The sequence below is a fragment of the Biomphalaria glabrata genome, chromosome 8 (genome assembly GCF_947242115.1).
Source record: "Biomphalaria glabrata chromosome 8, xgBioGlab47.1, whole genome shotgun sequence".
Lineage (NCBI taxonomy): Eukaryota > Metazoa > Mollusca > Gastropoda > Planorbidae > Biomphalaria > Biomphalaria glabrata.
In genome coordinates, this window is record NC_074718.1 from 4,632,616 (window position 1) to 4,659,221 (window position 26,606).

Here is a 26,606-nt window from a genome sequence, read left to right on the forward strand (position 1 = left end):
AATAAGGCTAATAAAAACGCAATGTTCCGAACAAAGGATTGTAAGTTTGACGTTGAATGCTAAGCTCTGGCGCTCCTCCATTCAAACGAAATGAGTCATGTAGATGAGGGGAGGAATCGCCTTTCTGACAACGAAATCTTTCTTTGCACCTTTAGGGTTTATGGGATGTTGGTAATGCAAGACATCGACAGCAAAGACAGACTTTGACAGACATAAAAACTCTTTTGTTCCTCTGGCAATCAAATCATTAAGTAGAAACTGATATTAACTTTTCGCATGTTAATTATGAGTGAGTCTGGTGTGAATGTATATTGTGCTTTTCTGTGGTTATAAAGTTTTGTCATTATGGATAATAAACATTATTATTATTATTATATAGATTCTATAGCTCCTCCTTCGTGATCGAAGATGAGCACATTTCTCATTTCCTATAAACACGAAGATGACTGTTAAGTCCAATCTTCGCTTTGAAAGGCCGGTCGCATACGTGGCATGGGTGGGTTTGGTCAGTTGAAGATAGGCCTGATTCTTCTAACAGTTTTTTGTTGGTTCGGCGCTCTTTCGCCCCGGCCACTCTTCTTGCTTCGTCTTTCGTGACTCGCGACACTCACAGCTTCACGCCATGAGGAGCGATCGAGAGCTAGTGCTTCCCAGCCGTGAATGTCAATTGTAACGGATGCACGTGTAACTCAAATGTACTGCAGTATTTCTAGAAGATGCTTAATTAGACTAAGTGTGTGCGTACCTTGTTTGGTGTATTTTAATCGCGAGTTCTTGAAAACATGCACACCGTCACAAATATAGATAAGGTACTAATAGGATCTACGGGGCTCGCAAAGACCTTCCTTCAGGGAACAGTGCCAGGGAAAAGGAGAAGAGGCAGACAGAAAAAGCGATGGGAGGACAACATTAAAGAATTTACGGGCCTGCCATTGAGAGAGGTTCTAAACAAGGCAAAAAAAAGGGAGGAATGGAGAAAGACGGTCGACAAATCTTGCCTGGTGCCCCAACGGTCCAACAGACTAAGGGATAGGTAAAGGCAAAGGTAAAACTAATAGGAACACAGACTCAATGACCAAGTTGACTCAAGGTGAACTTCAAACAAACATTTATTACAGAATGGGCCACAGTCTATGTCACTAATAACGAATTTATCCCCTCAAGAGTCTAGCAGTAACTGATCAATAAAAGTCTATTCTAATCTCTAACCCAAAGTCTATGACGTCACTATAAAATGTGCGTTCACCGTCAGCCTAATAAAGTGCGCAACCCAACTAACTCAACTAGCTATCTAACACACAATATCACACTCATTGAAGGGAGCTCTTAAGGGTCTCTTTATAGCGCTTGTATTGACCTCCCTGGGAGCGCTTTCCTTCACACAGAAGTCGTCTGGGAAGGCGATTGTCTGGCATTTCGATGGTGGTTCGCATGGGAGGTTGGTACCATTGGGTGACACATTGTCTTACCGTCCACATCCATATGTGTTGCGTGGAATCAAATAAAAACAAAACAAAAAAAAAAAAGAAGTCAGTTTCTGATGAGACGGGCAATGAATATAAGACAGTGTCTTCGAGTCTTAGAAGTTAAGAATGAGACGTACGCAGACCCAGTAGCGACCGGCATATTTTGCCACATCTGGAGTAGACAAAGCCGTTTAAAATATCTTTTCACCGTCTGCGCTTGTGTTGGGCATATGGGTGATGATAAAATGTGTTGGGCATATGGGTGATGATAAAATGTGTTGGGCATATGGGTGATGATAAAATGTGTTGGGCAAATGGGTGATGATAAAATGTGTTGGGCATATGGGTGATGATAAAATGTGTTGGGCATATAGGTGATGATAAAATGTGTTGGGCATATAGGTGATGATAAAATGTGTTGGGCATATGGGTGATGATAAAATGTGTTGGGCATATGGGTGATGATAAAATGTGTTGGGCATACAGGTGATGATAAAATGTGTTGGGCAAATGGGTGATGATAAAATGTGTTGGGCATATAGGTGATGATAAAATGTGTTGGGCATATAGGTGATGATAAAATGTGTTGGGCATGTGGGTGATGATAAAATGTGTTGGGCATATGGGTTATGATAAAATGTGTTGGGCATACGGGTTATGATAAAATGTGTTGGGCATATGGGTTATGATAAAATGTGTTGGGCATATGGGTTATGATAAAATGCCAGAATGAGAAGAGAGAGAAAGAAAAAGGGGGGGGGGATGCATTATTGTAAGAATGGACACCAAGTCGTTTGGTATGCGCGAGTTCTAACCCTGTCGACCAGCAGGAAGTGATGACGTAATAATCATTCCTGCTGAAGGAACGCTGTAGACCTAAAACAACTCGGCGTTTAAAAAAACCCCAATGAAATAAACATTATAATTTCCTTATAATTGCATACATTTTTCTTTCTTCCACAAAACATATTAAAAAGGTGCATTTCGGAGTTTTAGCTTTAAACAAATCAAATCAGTTGATAAGTTTCAAGCTTCATATTAAATCTACTAATGCGAGTATATAATTGAATGTGGATTATAATATGTATTATTTTTTAATATGAAGTGACTTTTACTTGAGAATTAAAGTATTTCATTTCTTAAGATGAATTTCGTTATTACTTCCCCTGAACAACCATCTCCGGCATAGAACTGAAGTATTGAACATTGGGTCATAAGAGATCAATTTATGAAAATACCAATAATAAAATAATTATAGGGCTTGTCTTCGAGTCCGAAGATTAATGAGGAATACAGTATTTCCCGTGGCTGCGCAGCCCCAGCTGTGACCTGCATATTTTGCCACACCCAGGGCAAGCATAAGCATTGTCCACAGGTGGTCGATTAAAAAAAAAATTAAAATACCAATATCCACCACCCTAATCCATAGTAACATTCTAATTTTAATCGCAAGGGACCCCACTTACTTAAATCCGGCACGGCTGGTGACGCTAAAGTTCGCTATCGCTATACATTAGTTTGTAAAATGTAGGACAGGGAAAATGTCTATTTATTTATTTACTAGCCGAAATGACCCGTTGCCCTGAGGGTCTTAGTTTTGGTATTACTGATCTAGTGGACTGGATTTAGATCTATTTCAAATATGGCGAATGTTCGCTTGTGAATTATTATTATTTTTTTGGCCACTAAAATGAAAGTAGAGTATGAAAATGGGTTTACCAGTTTAGCCGAAACATGGATATCAAATATAAAATACTGTGAAAACGGGTTTACCCGATGAATTAAAAAGTTTCGTCCTTTAACAGAGATATATTTATGTATTTTTGTTTATTTTAGGGCCTTCCGGTTGTGGGTGGGGGCATTTAACATAAACTACGGTCTCCGCCATGCCCTGATCTAAGGAGAATTTATGCCAAGTTTCATCAAGATCGGTCAAACGGTTTTGATTTCTATGCGGGGCAAACATACGATACATAGGCCTATACATACGCCTTATTTTCTACTTTATATATTAGATTTTACTATTGGTAGAAGGGAGTGTAAAAATGTTTGTTTTGTAAAATGTTTTACATAATTCGGATGTTCCTTCAGAGTTGAAGATAGTTTACTTCCTAGTCCAAACCTCCCGCAGGACGACGGGGGATGGGAGCGGGCAGGGTTTGAACCCTCAACCGTCGATAACTCCGAACGACAGTCCAGCGCGCAAACCGCACGACCAGGCAGTTTTTTTTTTCTCTTTTAATGAGTGTCACGTGATCATGTTTACGTAAGATGCACATCTCCTTCAACAGCCCAGCAAATAACATCAAAGAGTCTTCACGTACGATTTAGCAGCTCTTCCAGCCATTAATAATAAGGCTAATATGGCGGCTTTAATATGCGTTCAGTAACATACAATAGGCAGACCTGCTCGTCCGGACACAGAGCTGAATCAACATATCATTATAGAGTCGATCATAATATATGTGCAGCTGTTACGCCAACAAAATACTCTAGAGATCTATATTCTAGTTAAAGATGAGATGGTAATTTAAAAACACGGAAACAAAACAAACCTGTTAGAATGAAATGTCAACACTGCGTTACGTTAGAGATAACGAAAAAAAAACTCATGTAAGGGAAAATTATAACACTGAAATAGAATAAATTCCCTCTGTAATGTCTCGGGTAGCAGTTAGATCTCCAGCACACGTCTCTGATTATGTGATACAGTAGGTAAGGAGAGACCCAAATAGCTGGTATATAATGATCTGGGCCGTAAAACTTTCACATTCAAAAGATCCTCCACCACCCCCCAAGACTATGACAGCGTGGGGGTTGGTGGAAGAATGTGTGTATATATGAGAGCGAAGTGGGGGAGGGGGGCGCAAGGGTATTCCATTCAACAGGAGTTGTGGTTCTTTCAACAGTTGCTATTTTTAAAACGGGCATGACGACACAGACAGGAAGGGCAGCGGAGGAGTGGAGAGTTTAAAAAAAAAAAAAATTATGACAACACAAAAAGAGAGACGGGGGGGGGGGGAGGGGGAGACGGAAGAAAAGGTCAAAGTTGAACGACGACTACAAACGTGCGCGCCTACAGGTTTGCTGTTTGTGTTTGGGGCAGTTTGGAAAACACGCCATCACAAATATCATAAATACGTCAGCTATGTGATTCCCAGGGGCGTCACACCCTTTTATTTGAAGAGAAATACTCCGAATAGCAGATTTTTAAAAATTAAAACACAATAACCTTCTTGGCAGTCAAGACCTTCTACAATTCAGCAAAAAGATTGTGGTGACGTGACGGAAATCGATCCAATCCAATATTAAATAATCTCACACCCCCCCCCCCTTTTTTTTTTGTTTCATAACAAAGGAATTTTAAAATATGGGTCACAATAAAAAGTATAAAACTACAACTTATGGCTGCCAAGCAAGAAAAAGAAACGAATCAATAGAAGGATTATTTAATTTATGGTGTTAGGTTTATGATCATAGCGAATCGGTAATAAATCTTGGGAGCAGAAAAAAAAAAGTCGGAGTTGAAAAGAGGAATGAAAGAAGAGAAGAAACGAATGTAATAAAGAAAGAAAGAACGTGAGTAAGAAAAAAATAAAGAAAAAAAAAACGACTTGATACGGAAGACACCAGAAAGAGTTTAAAGTAAAAGTCTCCAGTTCAGAAGACACCAGAAAGAGTTTAAAATAAAAGTTTCCAGTTCAGAAGACACCAGAAAGAGTTTAAAATAAAAGTTTCCAGTTCAGAAGACACCAGAAAGAGTTTAAAATAAAAGTTTCCAGTTCAGAAGACACCAGAAAGAGTTTAAAGTAAAAGTCTCCAGTTCAGACCTTGCGATGTATAGGGCTGATGATCTAGAGGCAATCTGTTTCGGTGGCCAGCACAAAGACCATCCGCCTTTACTTTCCCCCAACTAATGCCAGGTAGCCTACCCATTAGAGCTGGGTGGACTCGGAGGCCCCCAAAAGATCCCGAAATTAAAAATCAAAGTCTTCACCAGGATTCGAACCCGGGACCCGCTCTTTACCGCTCTGCCCCCACGTCTGCTAAGAAAAATTCTGCACTCTCGACATTGCTATGTTTCGGATATTCCTTTGGACCTGAAGACTATTTCATCGTAGCCTCTCCCAGGACGGTAAGATAAGTGGTGGAGGCGGCCAGGCTTTGAACCCGGGACCATAAGAGTCCAGAGTCCAGTTTGATGTTTTAAAACAAGAAAAACATTTTTAAAAAATACTTTTAAAAAAATCACAAAGCTTATATTAAGTGTAATTATATCAATTAATTTGGATCCGTCTTGTTACTATTCTTACAACTGACCTAGACATAATAAATCTGTGCGATTCGAACTATTTTTTACCAATTGTTTTTTGCTTTAAGCTTTCTCAATGCTCTATGATCCTATCCCTTGTTTGGACCAGTTGTGAAAGGGGGAAGGGAACAAAGGGGGTATCTTTGTGAATGTTTACATGATCGTTTAGTTTTAAATGCACAAAAAAATTTTTCACTCCGGGTTCGAGTCCTCAGGGGGACTAATTCAACTTATACCACCCCATCTCTCAAGCAGAATTTCTTTCCCTTGTTCCAAATGCCAAACAAAATAATCACCAATAGTTAATTAACTAATTCCTTTTTTTTTTTTAAATGTGTTCTTGTGTTGCATGGTAAAAGAAATAAATGTGCAAAATTTCCGCTTGATCCGAGATTGGGTGTGGGAGAAATAACGTGTACAAACTTTTGGACAGACAGACAGACAGAGTGACTTGATACAAGCTTTGTTAAAAAAAAATGCCGATCCTGATTTATTCTACTGAACATATCCAGCATAACATTCACTTTTATAATGAACAAAAAAAATCTACTAAGCGTCAAACACACTCATCTATATTTGATGAATTAATTAATGCCGGAATGCGGTTAATTCGACCAAACACAGTGCTGGATTAATCTAGCAGCACATTAAGCACGCGTTTGGGGTACCACCACATTTACATTAAAGCGACCGGGAGGGGCGATGGATGTTAATTAAAGCTCTGTTTGAGCATGGCATTGCGACACCTAAGATAATGCGAGCCTCATACTGGGCGCCAAGTGGAGCCGTTCACTGGGTGTTAGGGCGAGCCTCACTCTGGGTGCTCAATACACGCTCATAATCGACTGGCCTCCTAATAAATTATGTACACGTATCGATCCTCCATGGGGGCTGTTAGCTATTGCAAAGAGAGAAGCGAACGTATAAATAACTCACACTCAGATATGAAATCGATGGCAGGTGACCTACCTATAGCTCAAACCAACAATATGTATCCAAAAGAGGGGAGGGAACTGTTGATGGGTAGAGGGGGCGGGAAAAATGAAAGGGAGGAGGTATTGCAGTTCGCTAACGTTGTAAAAAAGCTTTGGTTCTCTTTGAATTTGGTTATGTTAAATGTCATCTATAATCAAGCCTCGTTTGAAATTTGTTCCCCCCCCCTGGTCAGTGGTTCTCAAAGTATTACTTATGACGTTCCCACAGACGTAAGAATTTACGTTCACCCCCCCCCCTTTCCCTGGCCACCTTTTTACGACATTTCGAGTTGTTAAGAGATTAAACTCTTCTGGCACCGACACTGCACAATTCTCCCTAGTAAAGCAGATCAAATTATAAACTCAAGAAGGGGGCTGCACTGGTCGATACTAAAATTGCGACGGACACGTAGATCTAAATTTATGATGGGTCCGAGATTGTCGTAAGATCTTCGCGTTAGGGAAGATAACCAGGGCCTATTTTTTTTTTGAGACATTGTTCCATCCCCTTACCTCATGCCGATGTCCTGGTCTAAAAATTTGAATCCATTATTTGGACCATTCTTTATTACAGCCTATTGAGAGGAAAAATCCGCCCATTTTCATTACGCTAAAGTCATCAACACAAGACGCAGAAGAAGACCAAAAAGAACATGGCGACGCTGTGTACTTGAAGAAGCAGAGAAGACCGGGAAGAGCTGGGACACCATCAAAAAACTAGCAAGAGACCGTGGAGAGTGGTGTGTTTTTGTCGAGGCCCTATGTTCCATGAGGAACTAGCAAGAGACCGTGGAGAGTGGTGTGTTTTTGTCGAGGCCTTATGCTCCATGAGGAACTAGCAAGAGACCGTGGAGAGTGGTGTGTTTTTGTCGAGGCCTTATGCTCCATGAGGAACTAGCAAGAGACCGTGGAGAGTGGCGTGTTTTTTGTCGAGGCCCTATGTTCCATGAGGAACTAGCAAGAGACCGTGGAGAGTGGCGTGTTTTTGTCGAGGCCCTATGCTCCATGAGGAACTAGCAAGAGACCGTGGAGAGTGGCGTGTTTTTGTCGAGGCCCTATGCTCCATGAGGAACTAGCAAGAGACCGTGGAGAGTGGCGTGTTTTTTGTCGAGGCCTTATGCTCCATGAGGAACTAGCAAGAGACCGTGGAGAGTGGCGTGTTTTTGTCGAGGCCTTATGCTCCATGAGGAACTAGCAAGAGACCGTGGAGAGTGGCGTGTTTTTGTCGAGGCCTTATGCTCCATGAGGAACTAGCAAGAGACCGTGGAGAGTGGCGTGTTTTTGTCGAGGCCTTATGCTCCATGATGAACTAGCAAGAGACCGTGGAGAGTGGCGTGTTTTTTGTCGAGGCCTTATGCTCCATGAGGAACTAGCAAGAGACCGTGGAGAGTGGCGTGTTTTTTGTCGAGGCCCTATGTTCCATGAGGAACTAGCAAGAGACCGTGGAGAGTGGAGTGTTTTTTGTCGAGGCCCTATGTTCCATGAGGAACTAGCAAGAGACCGTGGAGAGTGGCGTGTTTTTGTCGAGGCCTTATGCTCCATGAGGAACTAGCAAGAGACCGTGGAGAGTGGCGTGTTTTTGTCAAGGCCCTATGTTCCAGGAGGAACTAGCAAGAGACCGTGGAGAGTGGCGTGTTTTTTGTATAGCGCTACTTTCATGCTCGGAGCGCTTTGGTCCAATCTCATTTGTGGACCAGTGGGGGGAGGGGGGATCTAGGAGTTGGTAAACACAACTCTGCCCGAGTCGGGTGTCGAACCTCGAGCCCACTTCTAGGTAGCCGAGACAAGCCAAGTTCAAGCGTGCTTAGCCTCTCGACCACGGTTCCCATTTATGTGCTTGTTTCTGTTGTGTTGTCTTTATGCGAGTCCTTGTAATCACAACAAATTTCCACATGGATCAAGAAAGCAGTCTTAGTCTTAGTATAACAACAATGCAAATACACATTTTTTTGTTGGTCTCTTTTAAATATATTGAAAGTTTTTTTTCGCCCCAACCTGTAGAGACGATGAGTGATAGCAACATCATGATACCAAATAAATTATTTATCCAGTAAGCCAATTAGCAAACCTCACTATAAGCATTACGATGATTAAAAAATAAATAAATCTAAAGCTCCGGCGGAACAGCTTATATGGAATGTAATTACTTTGAATGTTTGTAACAGGTCCAAATTTTAACTATTTTACTTTCTATTACCTGGCCTGCACATGTAAACTGTATCGATTTCTGTTTCAAGTAGATAGATAGATCATGTGAGCTTTGCTTCTATTTGTTCGTAGATCTAGTATAGATGACGTCTAGACTAGAATCTAACTCAGATACTTGCCACTTCAGGATACCAAAATACGATTGCCCTCTTATACAATGCCCACTGGCCCAACTGGTATAATCGTTCGTTCAAGAAGCTGACGGTGTCATCATCGCGGGTTCGAAACCCGATTTGAGCGAGTTTTTTTTCAAAATACTTTGGTTTACTTTCAGTCTTTTTTTTTTCTAAATATAATTTTTTTTGATTGTTTTTCTTGTAGCCTACGTGATTTAACTCTTTCTCTCCTAATCGACGATACCATCGTTGATTTTGGCCACATCAAATTATTTTTTTGGGTTTTATAAATATTAGTTTGCGCTATATAAGAAATGGCATGTGTCTTCGGCATTTAATTCTAAGCCAAATGAAATATTTGTTTCTGAAGTTTAACCCTAACAGGGAAGTGAGCTATAAATGAGCAGTGAATAATTCCATCGGATCATGAAAAATAGTTACGGAGAGATGGAGTTAAACCCCCAGGGATAAAACAAAAACAACAAAATTTATGTTTCCTTGTGTGGTTTATTATTGAACAAGAATGTGAGCATCAACTTACGATAAGAATAGACTCCCTTTAGTTTCAAGAAACATCACTCCAGTGTTGTAGTTTTTTTGTTTTTTTTTAAATCACTATACGGGTCAAATTGACCTCTCCGATAAGAAAGGTAGAATTAAACGCTTCCAATGAATAGCAGCAAATTGTGGCGGAGTTATCTACCCCATAGCCAACGTTGGTTCACACTCAGATATAATAGCTGTCCCCTTCCCCCCCCCCTTTTTCTATCGCAGCGCTCGGGGTCGTGCTACATGTGAACCACTTGCCGAATCTCGTCAATTCCTTCACAGATTTTAAAACGGAATCTAGGTCATGCTTTTTTTATTCGTCGCCGCCATAGCGTGGTGCTTTAAACCTTCCTACTCTCTCTTTCTCTCTCTCTTTCTCTCTGCCCCTCTCTCTCTCTCTCTCTCTCTCTCTCCTATAGAATAAATTACATGGTTGACATTTTAGAAGCTTATGGTGACAAAAAACACAAGAGAAGCAGATCTAGATCTAAAAGGTAATAGAGATCTAGTCGCTGTGGGAAAGTTGTGTGTGGGTGTTTGTGGGGGGGGGGGAGGAGAGGAGGAGAATGTAAAGGCTGTCTGGTCCTGTGGGATGTGCTTCGGGCTGTTGTAACAATGGTAGCGTTTAATCCTCGATAGACACGAGATCTTTTTAATGCATGCAATTTAGGCAAGATCGCAGTTTTTTTGTTTTACTTTGTATATATTGTAAATGACCCTACGATTTGAGAATGACTTAACTTTGAGCTAGCGAGACTAAGCGTAATAGCAGGCCTGAACACTGACCTGCGACGACGCTCGTTGTCATATCGTGAAGACCTGTGACGTGGCAACGAGCTATTGGCTTCCACTGCCCTCAAGATGCGACGCTGCAGGTCAGTGTTCAAGCCTGCAACGATTGGCCTCCACTGCCCACAGGTTGTGACGTTGCAGGTCAGTGTTCAAGCCTGTGACGATTGGCCTCCACTGCCCACAGGTTGTGACGTTGCAGGTCAGTGTTCAAGCCTGTGACGATTGGCCTCAACTGCCCACAGGTTGTGACGTTGCAGATCAGTGTTCAAGCCTGTGACGATTGGCCTCAACTGCCCACAGGTTGTGACGTTGCAGGTCAGTGTTCAAGCATGTGACGATTGGCCTCCACTGCCCACAGGTTGTGACGTTGCAGGTCAGTGTTCAAGACTGTGACGATTGGCTTCCACTGCCCACAGGTTGTGACGCTGCAGGTCAGTGTTCAAGCTTGCGACGATCGGTCTCGGTGCGCGTCTCCAGGTAGGAGGTTGATCAATTTCAACAATCGTTCTAAACCCCGAACACCAAAAATGAACGTCCAAAGTCCATGTCAACTAGAGCTCTGGCATCACAATCACAGTCATCACAAGCAATGACACCACAAGCATTCACATTACATGCAATGTCATCACAAGCAATGACATCACAAGCAATGACACCACAAGCATTCACATAACATGCAATGTCATCACAAGCAATGACATCACAATCAGTCATCACAAGCAATGACACCACAAGCATTCACATTACATGCAATGTCATCACAAGCAATGACATCACAATCAATGGGTTGAATAAAGAATTTTAAAAAATGCAAAAAAAAAAAAAAGATCAAATTGCGATGAGCCTGTTTTGTGGCTGACCTTACTGAACTGACCTATCCATTTATACGTTTCTTAATTCCCCACACTAAGTCAGCTCGTTTTCAGCGAAGTTTAATTTATAATCTCTCACGTTGCTATGAGACAACTCAACGCGGTCAGTGTGTCCGTACTAAGTCTACATTTGGTTTACAAGTTCTCCAGAGAATCTAGCTTAGACACAGATCTCCCCCCTTCCATATAACCCATACAAAAAAACAACAACACATCCTTTTCGGATATACACTTTAAAAAAAAGGAGAAAGGGAAATAATTTCAAAGTATACACAGAAATGTTTAGTTATGCCCCTTGCGTTGAGTTTTCGAAAGAAAGAACTCGACCATGTGTTACAAATACTGACACTTAAAATGACATCTGGGACCATAAACAAAAGGAGGCTGGCGGAAAAAAAAAGTGTGGTGGAGGGGGGGGAGAGGAAACCCCTTTTCGCAATCCCCTACTCCTCTTGTCATTCATTGGAAACAACTCAACCAGGCTCTACATCTAAATAATGCACATTCCCAGGCCACCGGACACACACGCGCACTCTTTTTTGCAAGACTTTTCCCTTTAACCGACATCACAGGAAAGATGAAGCAGATTGTGTTTATGTTGTCGGTCTGTCAGGTCACGAAAATGAACTGGGCTATTGAAAATCTGACTTCAATATGGTCGAGCAAAAAAAAAATAAAAAATGTGTAACACAAACGAAAGAGAGGCAGGTTGTGGGGGCAAGATGTGGGCAAGGGCGTCATTGCCCAGCGTGTCTAAAAAAAAAGGGGACAATGTGAAAGCGAAGAGAAAACAAAATGCGCCCCAATGACACGATAGATCTATGCCTGTACGATGTGAGTGGAATAGATCTAAGGAGATGAAAGGCTAGGGTCTGTGCAGTGCCGTAAGGGAGATGTGTATCCACTTAAAGGGTTAACGAGGTGGAGGCTGGCAAAAAAGAGAGAGCGCTATTCTAGTCGGCTTTAGAAGCCTGCTTCCTAGCTCCGAGAAGAGTCTGATCAAGATTGTCCACCTGAAGAAAAAAACAACTGGGAAATTGTTATGAAGTGTGTGTGTGTGTGTTTCTATGGTAACGTGGGAAGAGCTTAGCGATTGGTAGTTGGCCATGTAGTGGGAATGATGCAAGATAAGCAGCACTGTCGTCAGCGGTCTTGAGAAGGCCACAGACGATTCCAGATTGCCAGAGTGAAAAGACGTGTTTTTGTTCAAAATACCATTTATTTATTATTACTAAAGTCGGCAACATTTATTTCATTTAATCTCAGGTCGATTTCGTCTATATTGTAATAAAAGTTATATTTAGTATTGTTCAGGAAGAAGTTATTCGAGTTATTTCTAATTTTAAAGTTAAATATAATACGCCTACAGCGGTTTAGTTGTCTACCAGCAATTTGGTGCTGTACGATGAAACAATAGACCACATTCTTTACGAATGCAGAGTTCTGCACGAAGGACGTTTGGGACAAGGCTTGGATAGAGAGATAACTGGTTCAAGGACGACACAGAGGCTGTCCTTGTACGGGGACAAGGCAACCTTAAGACTCACTGCTCGCTTCCTCTCACGTGCTCTAAGGGAGTAATTCTCAGCATGTTGTTCGTTGTCAATGAGGTTTCTGACTCGGTGCTACAAGTCAACACCGGCCAACAACAGAAATCCTGGATGTAAATACGCGACGAGCTCTAGGTGAAAACGCTTTTTACTTTGGGAGGGCGGTGGTGGCCGACTGGTATACCGAGTGCCCACGAGTTCGAATCCAGGTGAAGACTGAGGATTCAAACTTTAGGATATTTAGGACGCCCCAGAGTCAACCCAAACTCTTATGGGTACCTGACTCCCTCGTTGACCGTCGGTGCAATGACCCAATACTAAGACGTGCAGAAGTGGGGTTTAATCGGGGATTTCCTTAGTGACGCGACGGTACATTGAAAAACTTAGAACGGAAGCAGGTTAAAGATAATAACAGACGCGAGGGAGACCTCCGTAGTAACGCTTAGAAAGGACGCGTTTTTCTTTAATAATAATAATATAATAATAATAATAAGCCTGTCAGAGGGCGGTACTGCTGCAGACCTGCCACATCACCAGAAAATTCCTCAGTGGAAACTGTTAAAGGGACTACGATGAATTTTGTTTCTCTTTAGCGAAACTCGACCCTGGCAGCGCCAGAGAATGACTACTCGTTCATTTCTAACATAATAATAATAATAATCTTTATTATCCGTAAGGAAATTTGTCTAACAATTTGTGCAGTAGCAGACGACTTAAACTGTACCCTTATTATTTCAATAAATATTTCATATCCAAAAGGCCGGTTAATTTGGTACGGTACTTCAAAAGTGCTAAACAATACCGGATTGTAGACCTATATAAAAGTAGTTTTTAGTAGCACCGAAAATACTGTGACCTCACGGGGTAAAGCAGCTCGCTAAATAAATACCTTTCTTTTACTCATGAAAATCAAGCTAAACAAAAGCACATGTTGGGTTCAGGCATGCTTTAAAGTGAAGTTTATGGTTTCACATATATTGGCTACATTAGCACTTACCTAGACAGATTGCGTCATGATATTTAATTTTATTTTATTTTATTTAATCGAAATTTAATTCCTAAATATGCAAAGAGCAACAGACCAGAAAGAGTCGATTGAGCTCCACGCGTCACAAAGCAATGTTGTGCTTCACTATTGGGGAATAATACGGTAACATATTGCATTGGAAGAAAGGAAGAGAGAGAGAGAGAGAGATGTGGTAGAGAGGTCAGAAAAAAAAAGGAGAATAAACAGGGAGTGGAGAAAATGAGAAAGAGTTTGGGAAGAGGGGAGAGAAAATGAAGAGAGAAACAGAGAGAGAAGGAACAAATCGGGGAGTAGAGAGGAGGAGGAGAGAGAGAGAGAGAGAGAGAGAGAGAGAGAGAGAGAGAAATAGTGTGATGAAAAAAAAAATGACAGAGAGGGAGAAAAGGAGAGAGAGAGAGAGTGTGTTATGACATGATTTGGAATTAGTTATTTGTTTCGGAAATAGGGTAAAGTTTTACAATTAGCGACGATGACGTAAAGTTGGTTAAAAAACAAGAACGCTCTAAGCGACGCTAAAAATAAGAGGCTTCTTATAGAGCAGTAGAATAGATATACGGATTTACGGACATAGCTGACATCGGACGATTCCCTTCTTGATGGTGTTACTGAAGTAGTTTGAGTTCAGTGTTACTTCCAGTCAGACGTAGATCTACATTAGATATATTTCCAAGAATCAACACCGCGCGGAAGCCTTAACAAGAGTAGGGAGTAAGAGAGGAAATGAGAGAGAGAGAGAGACAGAAAGAAGGTGGTAAGCAGAAAGAGAAGGAGAGAGAAGAGGAGAAAGAGAGGGTGTATATGTGAGAAGAATGGAAGTAAAGAAATGAAAGAGGGTAGAGAGATAAGATGAGAAGGAGCCAGAAAGTGAGGCTGGAAGAGAGAGAAAGAAGGGGGGGGGGCACTTTCAAATTTCAAACACGGAGGATACTTAAGTTCAAAAGATATTTCACTGAAAGAAAAAAAAAAGAAAAAAAACTTTTTCACAAACTTAAAGAGCTTTCATGTGTGTGTGTGTGTGTGTGTGAGAGAGAGAGAGAGAGAGAGAGAAAGGACTAAGAATGAGTGACGTTGACGATGCAGATGAAAGGGGTCAGCATTTGACTCTTATTTCCTGTTGGATTTAAAAAAAAAGACTACATTTACAGACACCATCATTACAGCCGCACGGGCGCCTCTGACAACACGTTTTTCTAAATCACGGACAAACGGGCGCCCTCCTCAGACTCAAGGGTTATTTGTTGCTACGCCACGGCCGCCGTGGTGGCGATTCGGTGCACCAACTCTCAAATCATTAAAACTAACCAATGTTTAAAAAATGTCCTATGTATATATGTCAGGATACGATGCTTATTATAAGCCTTCACCACATACATTTTTCCCCTTAGAATAGGACACAACAGAATGAAACAACATATAGCCGAAAGCAAAAAATGGGGACTAGTGAAAATAGCCCTTTTAGGGGTGTTACCAGGGAATGCCGACCATGTCCTTCATTGCTGCATACTCAACGGAGAGGCTTAAACAAGACCCTAGCTTCAAACCCCAACTATAGAAGAAAAACTATACGGATAGCTGCGTGATATGGAAACCAGTGCGAAGCTTGCTTCAGATATAGCACTAATCGTCTGAAACTCCAACCTAAAAACGAGTACCAGAATAAGAAATAATTGGATGCTTAAGATATAGTTCTGTCTGTGACATTTCACGATCTTTTCCCTTTGCAACTTCTTGTGTGACTAAAGATGCCAATCCTTGATACACAGCTGCAATCGCAGGTTGGGAATAAGTAATCACCAGGCGCCGTTGCATGTTCACGCTTCTTTCTGCTGCTGTTGTGTATGACATCTGCAATCCGGGATCCTTCTTTTATGCTCTCTCTCCATGTGGATCTATCCAGTGCTACTTTTTCCCAGCTGCCAGTGTCGATTTTGAAGAGCTTCATGTCGCGTTTCAATACATCCGTATAACGTAAAAGTGGACGACCAGCGGCTCTCCTGCCTTCTATTAGATCGCCATACAGAATGTCTTGTGGAAGTCGACCTACTGGCATTCTACGAACGTGACCAAGCCAGCCAAGGCGTCTGCTGCTGATAACAGAGCGGATGTCCTGGCACCCTGCTCTTCGTAGCACTTCCTCATTGGTTATTTTATCTTGCCAACTTTTTATCCGCCTAAGGTTTCGGATGTGGAAGACATTCAGCTTTTTTTTTCCTGCCATGAGTAGGTTGACCATGTTTCACTTCCGTATTGCAAAGTGCTCATCACACAGGTCCGGTAGACTAAGGATTTAGTATTGTTAGTCAGCAATATGTTATCCCAGACTCTTTTCTACAACCGTGACATGGTGCCCATTGCCTTGGCTATCCTGTTGTTTATGTCTTTATCCAGTAGAGTGTTGTTGGATATGATGGAGCCAAGGTAACAAAAGTGATCAACAATTTCTAGTGGTTGGCCATTAATGTTTACTTGAGATGCGGTATTTGCTTTGGCTATCCTGTTGTTAATGTCTTTATCCAGTAGAGTGTTGTTGGATATGATGGAGCCAAGGTAACAAAAGTAATCAACAATTTCTAGTGGTTGGCCATTAATGTTTACTTGAGATGCGGTATTTGCTTTGGCTATCCTGTTGTTAATGTCTTTATCCAGTAGAGAGTGTTGTTGGATATGATGGAGCCAAGGTAACAAAAGTGATCAACAATTTCTAGTGGTTGGCCATTAATGTTTACTTGAGATGCGGTATTTGCTTTGCTTATCCTGTTGTTAATGTCTTTATCCAGTAGAGCGTTGTTGGATATGATGGAGCCAAGGTAACAAAAGTGATCAACAATATCTAGTGGTTGGCCATTAATGTTTACTTGAGATGCGGTATTTGCTTTGGCTATCCTGTTGTTAATGTCTTTATCCAGTAGAGTGTTGTTGGATATGATGGAGCCAAGGTAACAAAAGTGATCAACAATATCTAGTGGTTGGCCATTAATGTTAACTTGAGATGCGGTATTTGCTTTGGCTATCCTGTTGTTAATGTCTTTATCCAGTAGAGAGTGTTGTTGGATATGATGGAGCCAAGGTAACAAAAGTGATCAACAATTTCTAGTGGTTGGCCATTAATGTTTACTTGAGATGCAGTATTTGTGTTCCGAACTAGTATCTTAGTCTTGCTTTGACTAATATTTAAGCCGAACTTCTGGCAAGCAGCAGATAGTTTGTCATATAGTTCTAGTGCACTGAAATCCACAGTACAGGCTTAAGTTTAGCAGCTAAACCAAATAAAAACCTAGGCTGTTTGGGCTACACTGCATTCTTCAGCTGCAAACAATCTGGGTATTATAAACCTAAGTTTTATTTTACTTCACACTCGTTTATCTTACAGCAGTTAAATTTTTTTTTGGTTCGGATAGACTCCATAGAGGGTCGGGTGGGGCGAAATCCAAAAGAATGGAAATAATCAATCACCACAAGTCACACAAAACCTGACAGACCACAGCCAAGTCGGTGTCTTGGTTTTTAAGTTCTAAACAAGGGCCGGCGGCACTCTTGATAAAGATCATTCCAAGTGTTACAGATTCAGATCTGACTCACAAAGATCGAATTCAATCAAAAGTTAAATCATTACAAATTGTCATAATTTAAAAAAAAATTAATTCGAAACTGGGATTTTGAATATCACTTCCGGCTCCACCCAACTCTAATACGTTTGGGAAAGTAACGACAGTTGGTCGTTGTGCTAGTTTAAAAAAAACAAAAAAAAAACAATAACAACAAAACACCCACTTTAACCGTAGGTCATAGAAACAGATGGGCCGCCATTGATCACTAGGGCTTTTTTTTTTTTTTTTCAAAGCTTATATGAGCTCTGTCTGTTAGTCGGTCTGTCTGTTTGTCTGTCAGGTTCAAATTTTGAACATATTTTTTCCCCCACTTCCCATTCTCGATCAAGTTGAAACTTTGCACAATTATTCATTATTCCTAATAATACACGAAGAAATTTAAAAAAATTAACTAATTAGTTCATTAAATATTGGTAATTAATTAATTTAATTTGATATCGAAAAAGAGAAATAAATCTTGGTGTGGAGTATATGGCTGTAAATGAGTAGTTATTTCCCTTAGATGAGCTCTTCTTTTCCCAAAGTATTTTGAACAAAAATATTTTTTTTTAATATGTCAACATAATTTCGGAATCAGCCTATAAATGTGATGATATTTAAAAAAACAAACAAAGTCTGCTAGTGTCAATAAAAATTCATAAATAATTTGTCATCATCTACTCGCAAAGTTTGAACATTTTTTTCAGAAATCGTTATAACACAGAGCGACTTCAAAGAATTCCCAGTCTGACAAGATGTAAACATCTCCCAATGGAATGTAGCGGTACAAGACACACATTCATATTACATGTAAGGGAAACAAAAAAGTAAAGTTCCCCTTTCAGACCTTGTGGTCTATAGGTCATATGTTTCTGTGGCCTACGGTTAACAAGGGGGTCATGTGGCCAGCACAACATCCAACCGCCTTTACTCTTCCCCAACTAATGTCAGGTACCCATTAAAGCTGCGTGGACTCAGAAGCGCCCAAAAGATCCCGTAATTAAAAAATTCCAGTCTTCACCAGGATTCGAACCAGGGACCCACCGGTTCGGAAGCCAAGCGCTTTACCACTCAGCCACTGCGCCTCCTAAATCACATGTAATGACCATTAAAAAATGTCCGATGTTCTAACTACAATGTATGTCAATAGGTTAACAATTTGACTGTAAAGCCTACAAGTGTTCCTACCTTAAATACATGCCTACTGCTGCTCGTTTCGGAATAGACGTTTAAGAAAGAGAAGCGGCTATGAAGCAGCACGCTATCGAGCTGAATTCCGCTGGAGACAGTCCTCGTGCGAAGGATGATGCGGCGTCTCAAAAAGACGTTTGAATGAAACGGTGGTTGCCCCTACATGGTCCAGTAGGTCGACATCTACCAACAGCTGGTCTCCGCCAGATAGTTTTTATTGTTATATTAGTTTTCACAAACACACAACTGACGCAGTTCAATAAAAGACTAGTAGAAAATAAAAAAAATACGAGCAACTCTCCCGTGAATGGAAATAGATTTGTTAATATATTTTACACTTACTGACGTCACTTCCAGGTGTTTGCCGGGGCGAGAGGGAAAAAGGGGGGGGGGGTACTTTTTTTGTTAGCCGTATGGTACCAGTTGATGACTACCTAAGGACAATGTCTGCGTATGTGTGTGTGTGTGTCTAATTGGTAACAACAGAGTCTATGCTAATGAAACTGAGCTTATAATAAATAATAATAACTTAAATTAATGGAGCGCAGTTAACAAACACATAAATATAGACTCAGGCGCTGTGATAACATTAGACATGATGACACGGGAATTAAAATGACCAATCGTTAGGGAGTGTGCCAGTGTGTGTTTCTATGGTGACGGTGGAAAGAGGTTAGCGATTGGTTGTGAATGATGCAACATAGGTGGCACTGTCGTCTTTTGATCGGAGTTAGGACAGACGACTCCAGAACGTGAGACGAAAAGGCTGTGTTTTTTTGTAGTGAGTTAGATTTTGTTAAAAGAAATATTATTACTAAAGTCTAGTACATTTATTCAAATTTTATCGACTTGTTTTTTGTCTATATTATAAATAAAGTTCTATTTAGTTTTGTCAACAACAGAAAGTTATGAAAGTTATATGAAGTTTTATTAGTTCAGATAGATATATATATATATATATATATATATATATATATATATATATATATATATATATATATATATATATATATATATATAACGCCTACAGCGGTTTAGTTGTCTACCAGCGATTTGGGTGTTACAAGTCAACGACCGGTCACAGCACAAAATAACAAGGTTTTACACGGGTAGATCAATGGGGAGTGAGTTCCTTTGGTCCGTGCACTTAAAAAGCCCGCCAACCGTAACTGTTTAGGGAGTAACGTGGCATCACCAACTTAAATACAAGGTAAACATTTACCCATTGTTGCATTTCACCTTACGCGTGTTAGGCACCAGTAAAGAAAACAGGGGCTTGAAAAAAAAGAAGGGAGGGGGGGGGCCAGAAAAATCCTTTAATGGTAACGAAAAAAAAAAAAACACCCACGTATCCTCCATCCCTTTGGGGGATTAAAAAATAATATATAATTTTCTCGTTTATGTTAATAATAATAATAATAACCTTTATTGTCCGTGTGGAAATTTGTCTTACAATTTGTGCATTACACCAAACAAAAAACATTATAACTATAAGAAACCAAAGTGTACATTCACACCAGACTCACTCATAATTTACATGTGACAAAGTTTATAATATCAGATTGTTCTTATTTAATGATTTGATTGCCAGGGGAACAAAATGATAAAAAAAAAGCATGTTGCATCGCAAACAACTGATCCTGGTGTTGCTTGCCCCCCCCCCCCCTTCCTTTTTTTTTTGGTTCCGTTACAACGATAGGTTGACAGAGATGGAAAAAGAGAGAGAAGAAAGAGAGCGGAAAAGTGTGTGTGTGAGAGAGAGAGAGAGAGAAGTAGGGAGACCCACATTGTTTAGTAAAAAAGAGAAGGTAGAGAGATGCTAGACTTCGCATATCAAATATATTGTGTGAGTATTTGTTTAGCAAAACATATGTAGACACCCTTATGTCCAATACTTGTTCATACTAGGTCTATGTATGACCAATTGTCAAGGCATTAACTCTTTCTCTCCGTAATTATTTACCACATTCTGGTGGAATCAACGCTGGTATCGTCAGTTAGGAGAGAGAAGGAGTTAAATATACACCGAAAACCGCTTAACTGCAAACCACGTAATTGCTTAATCCGCTCAATCGCTGAACATTGTGAAAACACGCAGAGCCCAAAAGTACTTTCAGTTCTTATAAAACACGATTCCTCTTATTAGCATAACCTTATATTAACACCCTGTTACTTTGCAGAAGCTTGCACGGCTGACATGCAATTAACAAAAACCAGATTTACATCTAACTTTTTTGTAATGATAATATAAACGCCGAATGTCTTCATGTCGGGAAATTAAAGGCGATTAAATTAATTTACGGTATTTTAGAGTGCAGTGCTTCTCGCGCGACACACACTCCGTATGTTGCCTTTGTTATGTTGACCAGTGGTTCCCAAGAGTTTCCCTAAACGGAACACTTCGCACATAATCAGCATTTGGCGGAACACATTGCTTTTGTTTTTTTAGAGAGATTAATTCATGTGGCGACCTACTAGTTGATTATTCCAGTATTTCGCGTAACACCTATTCAGGCTTAGCGGAACACTAGAGTTAAGCGGAACACTAGAGTTAAGCGGAACACTAGAGTTCCTCGGAACACAGTTTGGGAAACACTGATGTAAACTAATACTGGCAAAAAAATAAATTGACATCTTTGGCTCCGCCCCTTTTTCTTCCGAACTGACCCAGTGGATGTGCAGATGTACAATTTCTCAATAACTGAGTTGGCAGTATTTGTGATATTGGAATATTTAAAATTCACCAGGTGTCGCTTTTGTCATCAGGCGGTACGCTGTAACACACACACACAAAATCAATATTGTGCAAAAATTCAATACTTCTGTGTGTGTGTGTGCGTGACATGAAAGAAAGTGTGTGGTAAATTGTGTATTAGAAGTTAATAATACTATAGATCAAAGCTAATCTTCCACAGAGGATAGTCAAGTGTGTGACACTCATTTACTAGTTACCAATACACACAAATTCATGGAATACTCCAAACTTCTTGAATACATTTTCAAAATACGGTGAAAATTATTTAGATTTAGTTGATAGTGCTAAGTCTCACGTCATTGCGTTCGACAGAGTGAAAATACTCTAATCAAACACCTCCTTCTCGGTTCATCTTTCTCTCTCCAGAGGAGGCCTTAGTACGTGGGGCGCTCAACGTGAGTCATATTCGGGGCCATGAAAGAGCGTCATATGCGGGGCCATGAACTAGCGTCATATTCGAGGCCATGAACGAGCGTCATATGCGGGGCCATGAACGAGCGTCATATTCGGGGCCATGAGCGAGCATCATATTCGAGGCCATGAACGAGCGTCATATCCGGGGCCATGAGCGAGCGTCATATGCGGGGCCATGAAAGAGCGTCATATTCGGGGCCATGAACGAGCGTCATATTCGGGGCCATGAACGAGCATCATATGCGGGGCCATGAGCGAGCGTCATATTCGGGGCCATGAACGAGCGTCATATCCGGGGCCATGAGCGAGCGTCATATGCGGGGCCATGAAAGAGTGTCATATTCGGGGCCAAGAACGAGCGTCATATGCGGGGCCATGAAAGAGCGTCATATTCGAGGCCATGAACGAGCATCATATGCGGGGCCATGAACGAGCGTCATATGTGGGGCATAAGTGTAACTCAACCCGAATTGCCATGCTAAGAGCTTTCATGGCTAATTGGTAAAGATAAAGACTTCAACAATACAGTATTGCAAGTCTATACATTAGAATGCGTGGCGGGGGGACATGTATATGATGGGCCGATGATGACAAAAGAATGACCCCAGAGGAGACCTTGTACGACTGGTCTGCAACACCGCAACCTGTGGGCTGTGGAGACCAATAGCCTGTCGACAAGCCGCACAGACCGGTGACGTGGCAACAAGCTATTGGTCTCCACAACCCACAGGTTGCGACGTTGCAGGTCAGTATTCAGGCCTTCTGTGACGATTGGTCTCGTACGGCTACCTCTGTTCGCATCCCTCCCTTTTTCTAAAGGCCGTCTCCCTCCCCCCCCCCTCTCTATCTCTCTCACACACACACACACACACAAAGTAGGTCCACGTAATAAAGAAATGTATCGATATAAGATCTCCGTGCGCATGACGAAGGATTATACCACTGTACCGTAAGGCCTACCTGATACACGTAGATCAATGCGGTCTCCAGCGAGGCGCCACTTTCAGCAATCATGTCGCAAGCTCGACAAAGCCCGAGATGTTTGCCCCCCACCAAACAGTTTCCCTATTGTTTCGTTTGTTTGTTTCTCGTACAACTTGAAAGTGCAAACTTTTTTAAATTCGGCAGACGTGGCTGCAGACGTGAAGCACTCCATACGCGAGACTGACGACGCCAGACACAAGGGCAATAACCACGAATGACGTCAGCCACCCACTTATGACATAGCCGTAAAGTGTGTGGATTTTTCCAATTCCTAAAAACTTCAGTGACATGTAAAATTCACTACCAATAAGCATGGGGTTTAAACTCCTTAAGCTCTAGACTTAGAAGACGGTTTATACTTTGAAAAATTATAACGGCCAAGCTTTCCCAGTGTTGCCAACGAGCTAGAAAATATTTTTTCCCAACGATATATATCAACTGTCTTCTTCTTCTTCATTCTCATTGTCATGTTGGAGCGTTCAGATGACTAGACCAATACATGAGATGAACTGCGCAGTGGTTTCCAAAATCAGGGAGCTCTCCATAGAGTTTTCTTTCTATCGGGGTGATTTGGGGCCAATGTCTTATACGGGCCTCAACTGTCAAGTTTCAAAGAAAATCGTTAGAGCCGTTTTCGAGAATAGCGTCCATCCCCTCTTGGCACACCCAGGAGGTTCCACTCCGAAAGCGTGGCCTGAATTGAAATATTTAAAAAAGGGAGCTTATTCCATCAGTATTTAGATATATGCCAGGGATTTTTAGCGATTCTTTCCCTTACATATGCTTTGTCGTTAAACATGTTTTTCTATATTTAACTTATTATTTTATTTTTTTTAAGTTTATTTTATTATTATTTTTTTTTGTTCCGACCCCTTCTGTTCTTTTTGTCCTAACCTGGAAGTATATGTGTCTGGTAACCCCTAGATAAGCAAGACTAGATCAACATTGACCAGTAATTTAGATCTACAATGATAAGCTAGACTAGATGAAACCTTATCTGGCAGATTAGTGCACTGAGTTACTCCAAATGATAAGAAACAGTGTTCCTATAATGTGTTCTTAACATTCTAAATGGGAAATGTAGCAATTTAAAGGCAAAGTTCCCCCCCCCTTTCTGACCTTGTGATCTATAGGGCAGACGATGTAAAGGTCATCTGTTTCTGTGCCCCACGGTTAACGAGGGTGTCATGTGTCCAGCACAACAACCAAGCCCATTTACTTTAAAAACTATTTACAAAATGTTTTTGAATGTCTAAAAGTGGGAAATGCGCGTGTTCGCTTATTGGCAAAGTTTGCTTAATCGCAAAACAATTTTGAATAAAACCGAACACAAGTATACTTTCTATTCAATAATCCGGCAATATTTTATATTCAATAAAATGCCATTCCTTTAAACTAAATATCATTTTTTTTAAATCCCAATGATTAAAGTCGCCAATTGTAAATAGAGATTAACATTGCCACGATTAGCAATGGGAAATGTTAATTGTATGTCATGTGCTAGAAATATTAAAAGTAAAGTGCCCCCTTTCAGACCTTCTGGCCTAAAGGGCAGATGATGTAAAGGTCATCTGTTTCTGTGGCCTACGGTCAACGATGTGATCTACATGTGGCCAGCACAACAACTAACCGCCTTTACTTTTCCCCTACTAATGTCAGGTACCCATTAGAGCTGGGTGGACTCAGAGGCGCCGAAAGATCCCGAAATTAAATTCACCAGGATTCGAGCCCGGGCCCCCCCGTTTTGAACGCCTAGCGCTTTACCGCTCAGCCACGTCTCCACGTGCTAAACAATTGGCCAAATTTATTATGGCGGATAAACATAATGAATTGGCTGAATAGATTATGATGTAACAACGAAGAAGACTGGCGTAGTCGAGGTTATAAATAAGGGCGTGAGCGTGGAAGTGTGATAGAAATGAGACAGAAAGACGTGTAGTTTAAGCGTGGCTTGTGTAGTTTGTTTCAATTGTTTAATCCATTATTAATTCGCTTGTGTTTCTGCATGCATCTACAATGAAGCCGAAAACCCTACATACTGTTAATAAAAGTGAACTTCATATTGTCTAGAAATTTTTTTTTTCCCAAGTTTTCATCTAGTTTAGCATTAAGAAATGTACCTAACCCTAACCCTATACGCATAAAACGGTTCAGTTTGGGTTTAGCTGTCTAACCGACTCCTCTGACGACCATCTCCATCCGAGCGCCACGGTGAGGCCGAGAAGTCATACCAGAGACTACTTGGAGGCTAACAAAGGAAAGTTTAAGTGCATGAGCATACTGAATGCACTCACGCGAGACTATCGCGCCTGAGAAAAAGTTACAAACATTCAGGAACAAAAGGACAGTAACACTTGCAGGCTGACCGCAGTGATCTATATATCAGGGGGTGTTCTTTACTTCCGATTGTCTTGCTGTAGTGTTTAAGTGATGTGTTATAAGCCGGACAGGTTATGCATAGTGTACAGACTTAAAAGATGACAAGCTCGTTGTCTAATACGGGTAATCTGTTTATTCGCATGTTCCGGTTAACGGCTTATACATATTTCACACAGTAGCTAAAGCAAACAAGCAGAGCTTCATTGGATATTGTGTTTGCGGTGTTAAAACCTTTTTATCACAACTTTTATATTTCTTTCCATTTAATAGGCAAAAGAAACAAGCCGTGATGTTTATGAAAAACAACCAGGGCCAGAAAGCCTACATGCACGCGATTACGAGGGCCAGTGGGCCTATATAAATGTACTACGAGGGCCACAAGGCCTACCTACAACCATCAGGGCCAGTAGGGCTACATACACATCGCTAGGAGGGCCAGTGAGCCTACCTACAACTATCAGGGCCAGTGAGCCTACCTACAACTATAAAGGCCAGTAAGCCTACATACAACTAAAAAGGCCAGTAAGCCTACATACAACTATAAGGGCCAGTAAGCCTACCTACAACTATCAGGGCCAGTAGGGCTACATACAACTATAAGGGCCAGTAAGCCTACCTACAATTATCAGGACCAGTAGGGCTACATACAACTATAAGGGCCAGTAGGGCTTCATACACATAGCTAAGAGGGCCAGTAAGCCTACATACAATTATTAGGACCAGTAGGGCTACATACAACTATAAGGGCCAGTAAGCCTACCTACAACTATCAGGGCCAGACGCCAATAAGCCTACCTTCATAAACATAAAATGAGATCGGCGAAAGGCTTCTTTTTGTGTTCACACAACAAAAAAAAAACAATGTAGTTGTTCAAGGCCCAAACCCAACTATGACTCAACTAATTAGCCTTACGTAATCAAGAAAGTATCTACAACCGAGTTTCTAATGGCGGCCCCCACAGTCTCTGGCCATAGCCGCAGCTTATTGAATGTCGATACATCAAACGTAACTCAACACGTCGAGGTATTGATGAATCAGAATTGACACACTCCTCTCTACTCTCAGACTCTACCCTCTCCCTCCTCTCACTGTCTGCCTAAAAAAATAAAATGTCTCCCTTTGACCAAGATTATAATGAATGCTGAGGCTATGAGAGGATTCAAAAAATAAAATGTTTCCCCTTGACCAAGATTATAACGAATGCTGAGGCTATGAGAGGATTCAAAAAATAAAATGTTTCCCCTTGACCAAGATTATAATGAATGCTGAGGCTATGAGAGGATTCAAAAAATAAAATGTTTCCCCTTGACCAAGATTATAATGAATGCTGAAGCTATGAGAGGATTAAAAAAATATTGTGACGATTTGCATTCATTAAAAATATATTTAGATAAAGAACACTCAGGTCTAGACTCATGAATAAATACAT

At 41.0% G+C, this 26,606-nt stretch overlaps 1 protein-coding gene across 4 annotated transcripts in view; it reads right to left on the bottom strand.

Annotated features, from left to right (window-relative positions):
- Nucleotides 1-26,606, bottom strand: part of LOC106072969 (UDP-glucose 6-dehydrogenase-like) — a 58,166-nt gene that overhangs the window by 17,401 nt on the left and 14,159 nt on the right. The window contains exon 2 of one of the 4 annotated variants that reach the window (XM_056037907.1): nt 18,642-18,911. The exons of 1 other annotated variant lie outside the window; for it this stretch is intronic. In XM_056037907.1, the coding sequence (XP_055893882.1) occupies nt 18,642-18,652 (11 nt within the window). In that variant the 5' untranslated portion in view covers nt 18,653-18,911. Of the gene's footprint in view, nt 1-4,021; nt 4,247-9,617; nt 9,797-18,641; nt 18,912-26,606 lie in introns of those variants that run through there. 2 more of the 4 variants (XM_056037906.1, XM_056037908.1) reach the window with 2 other exon arrangements.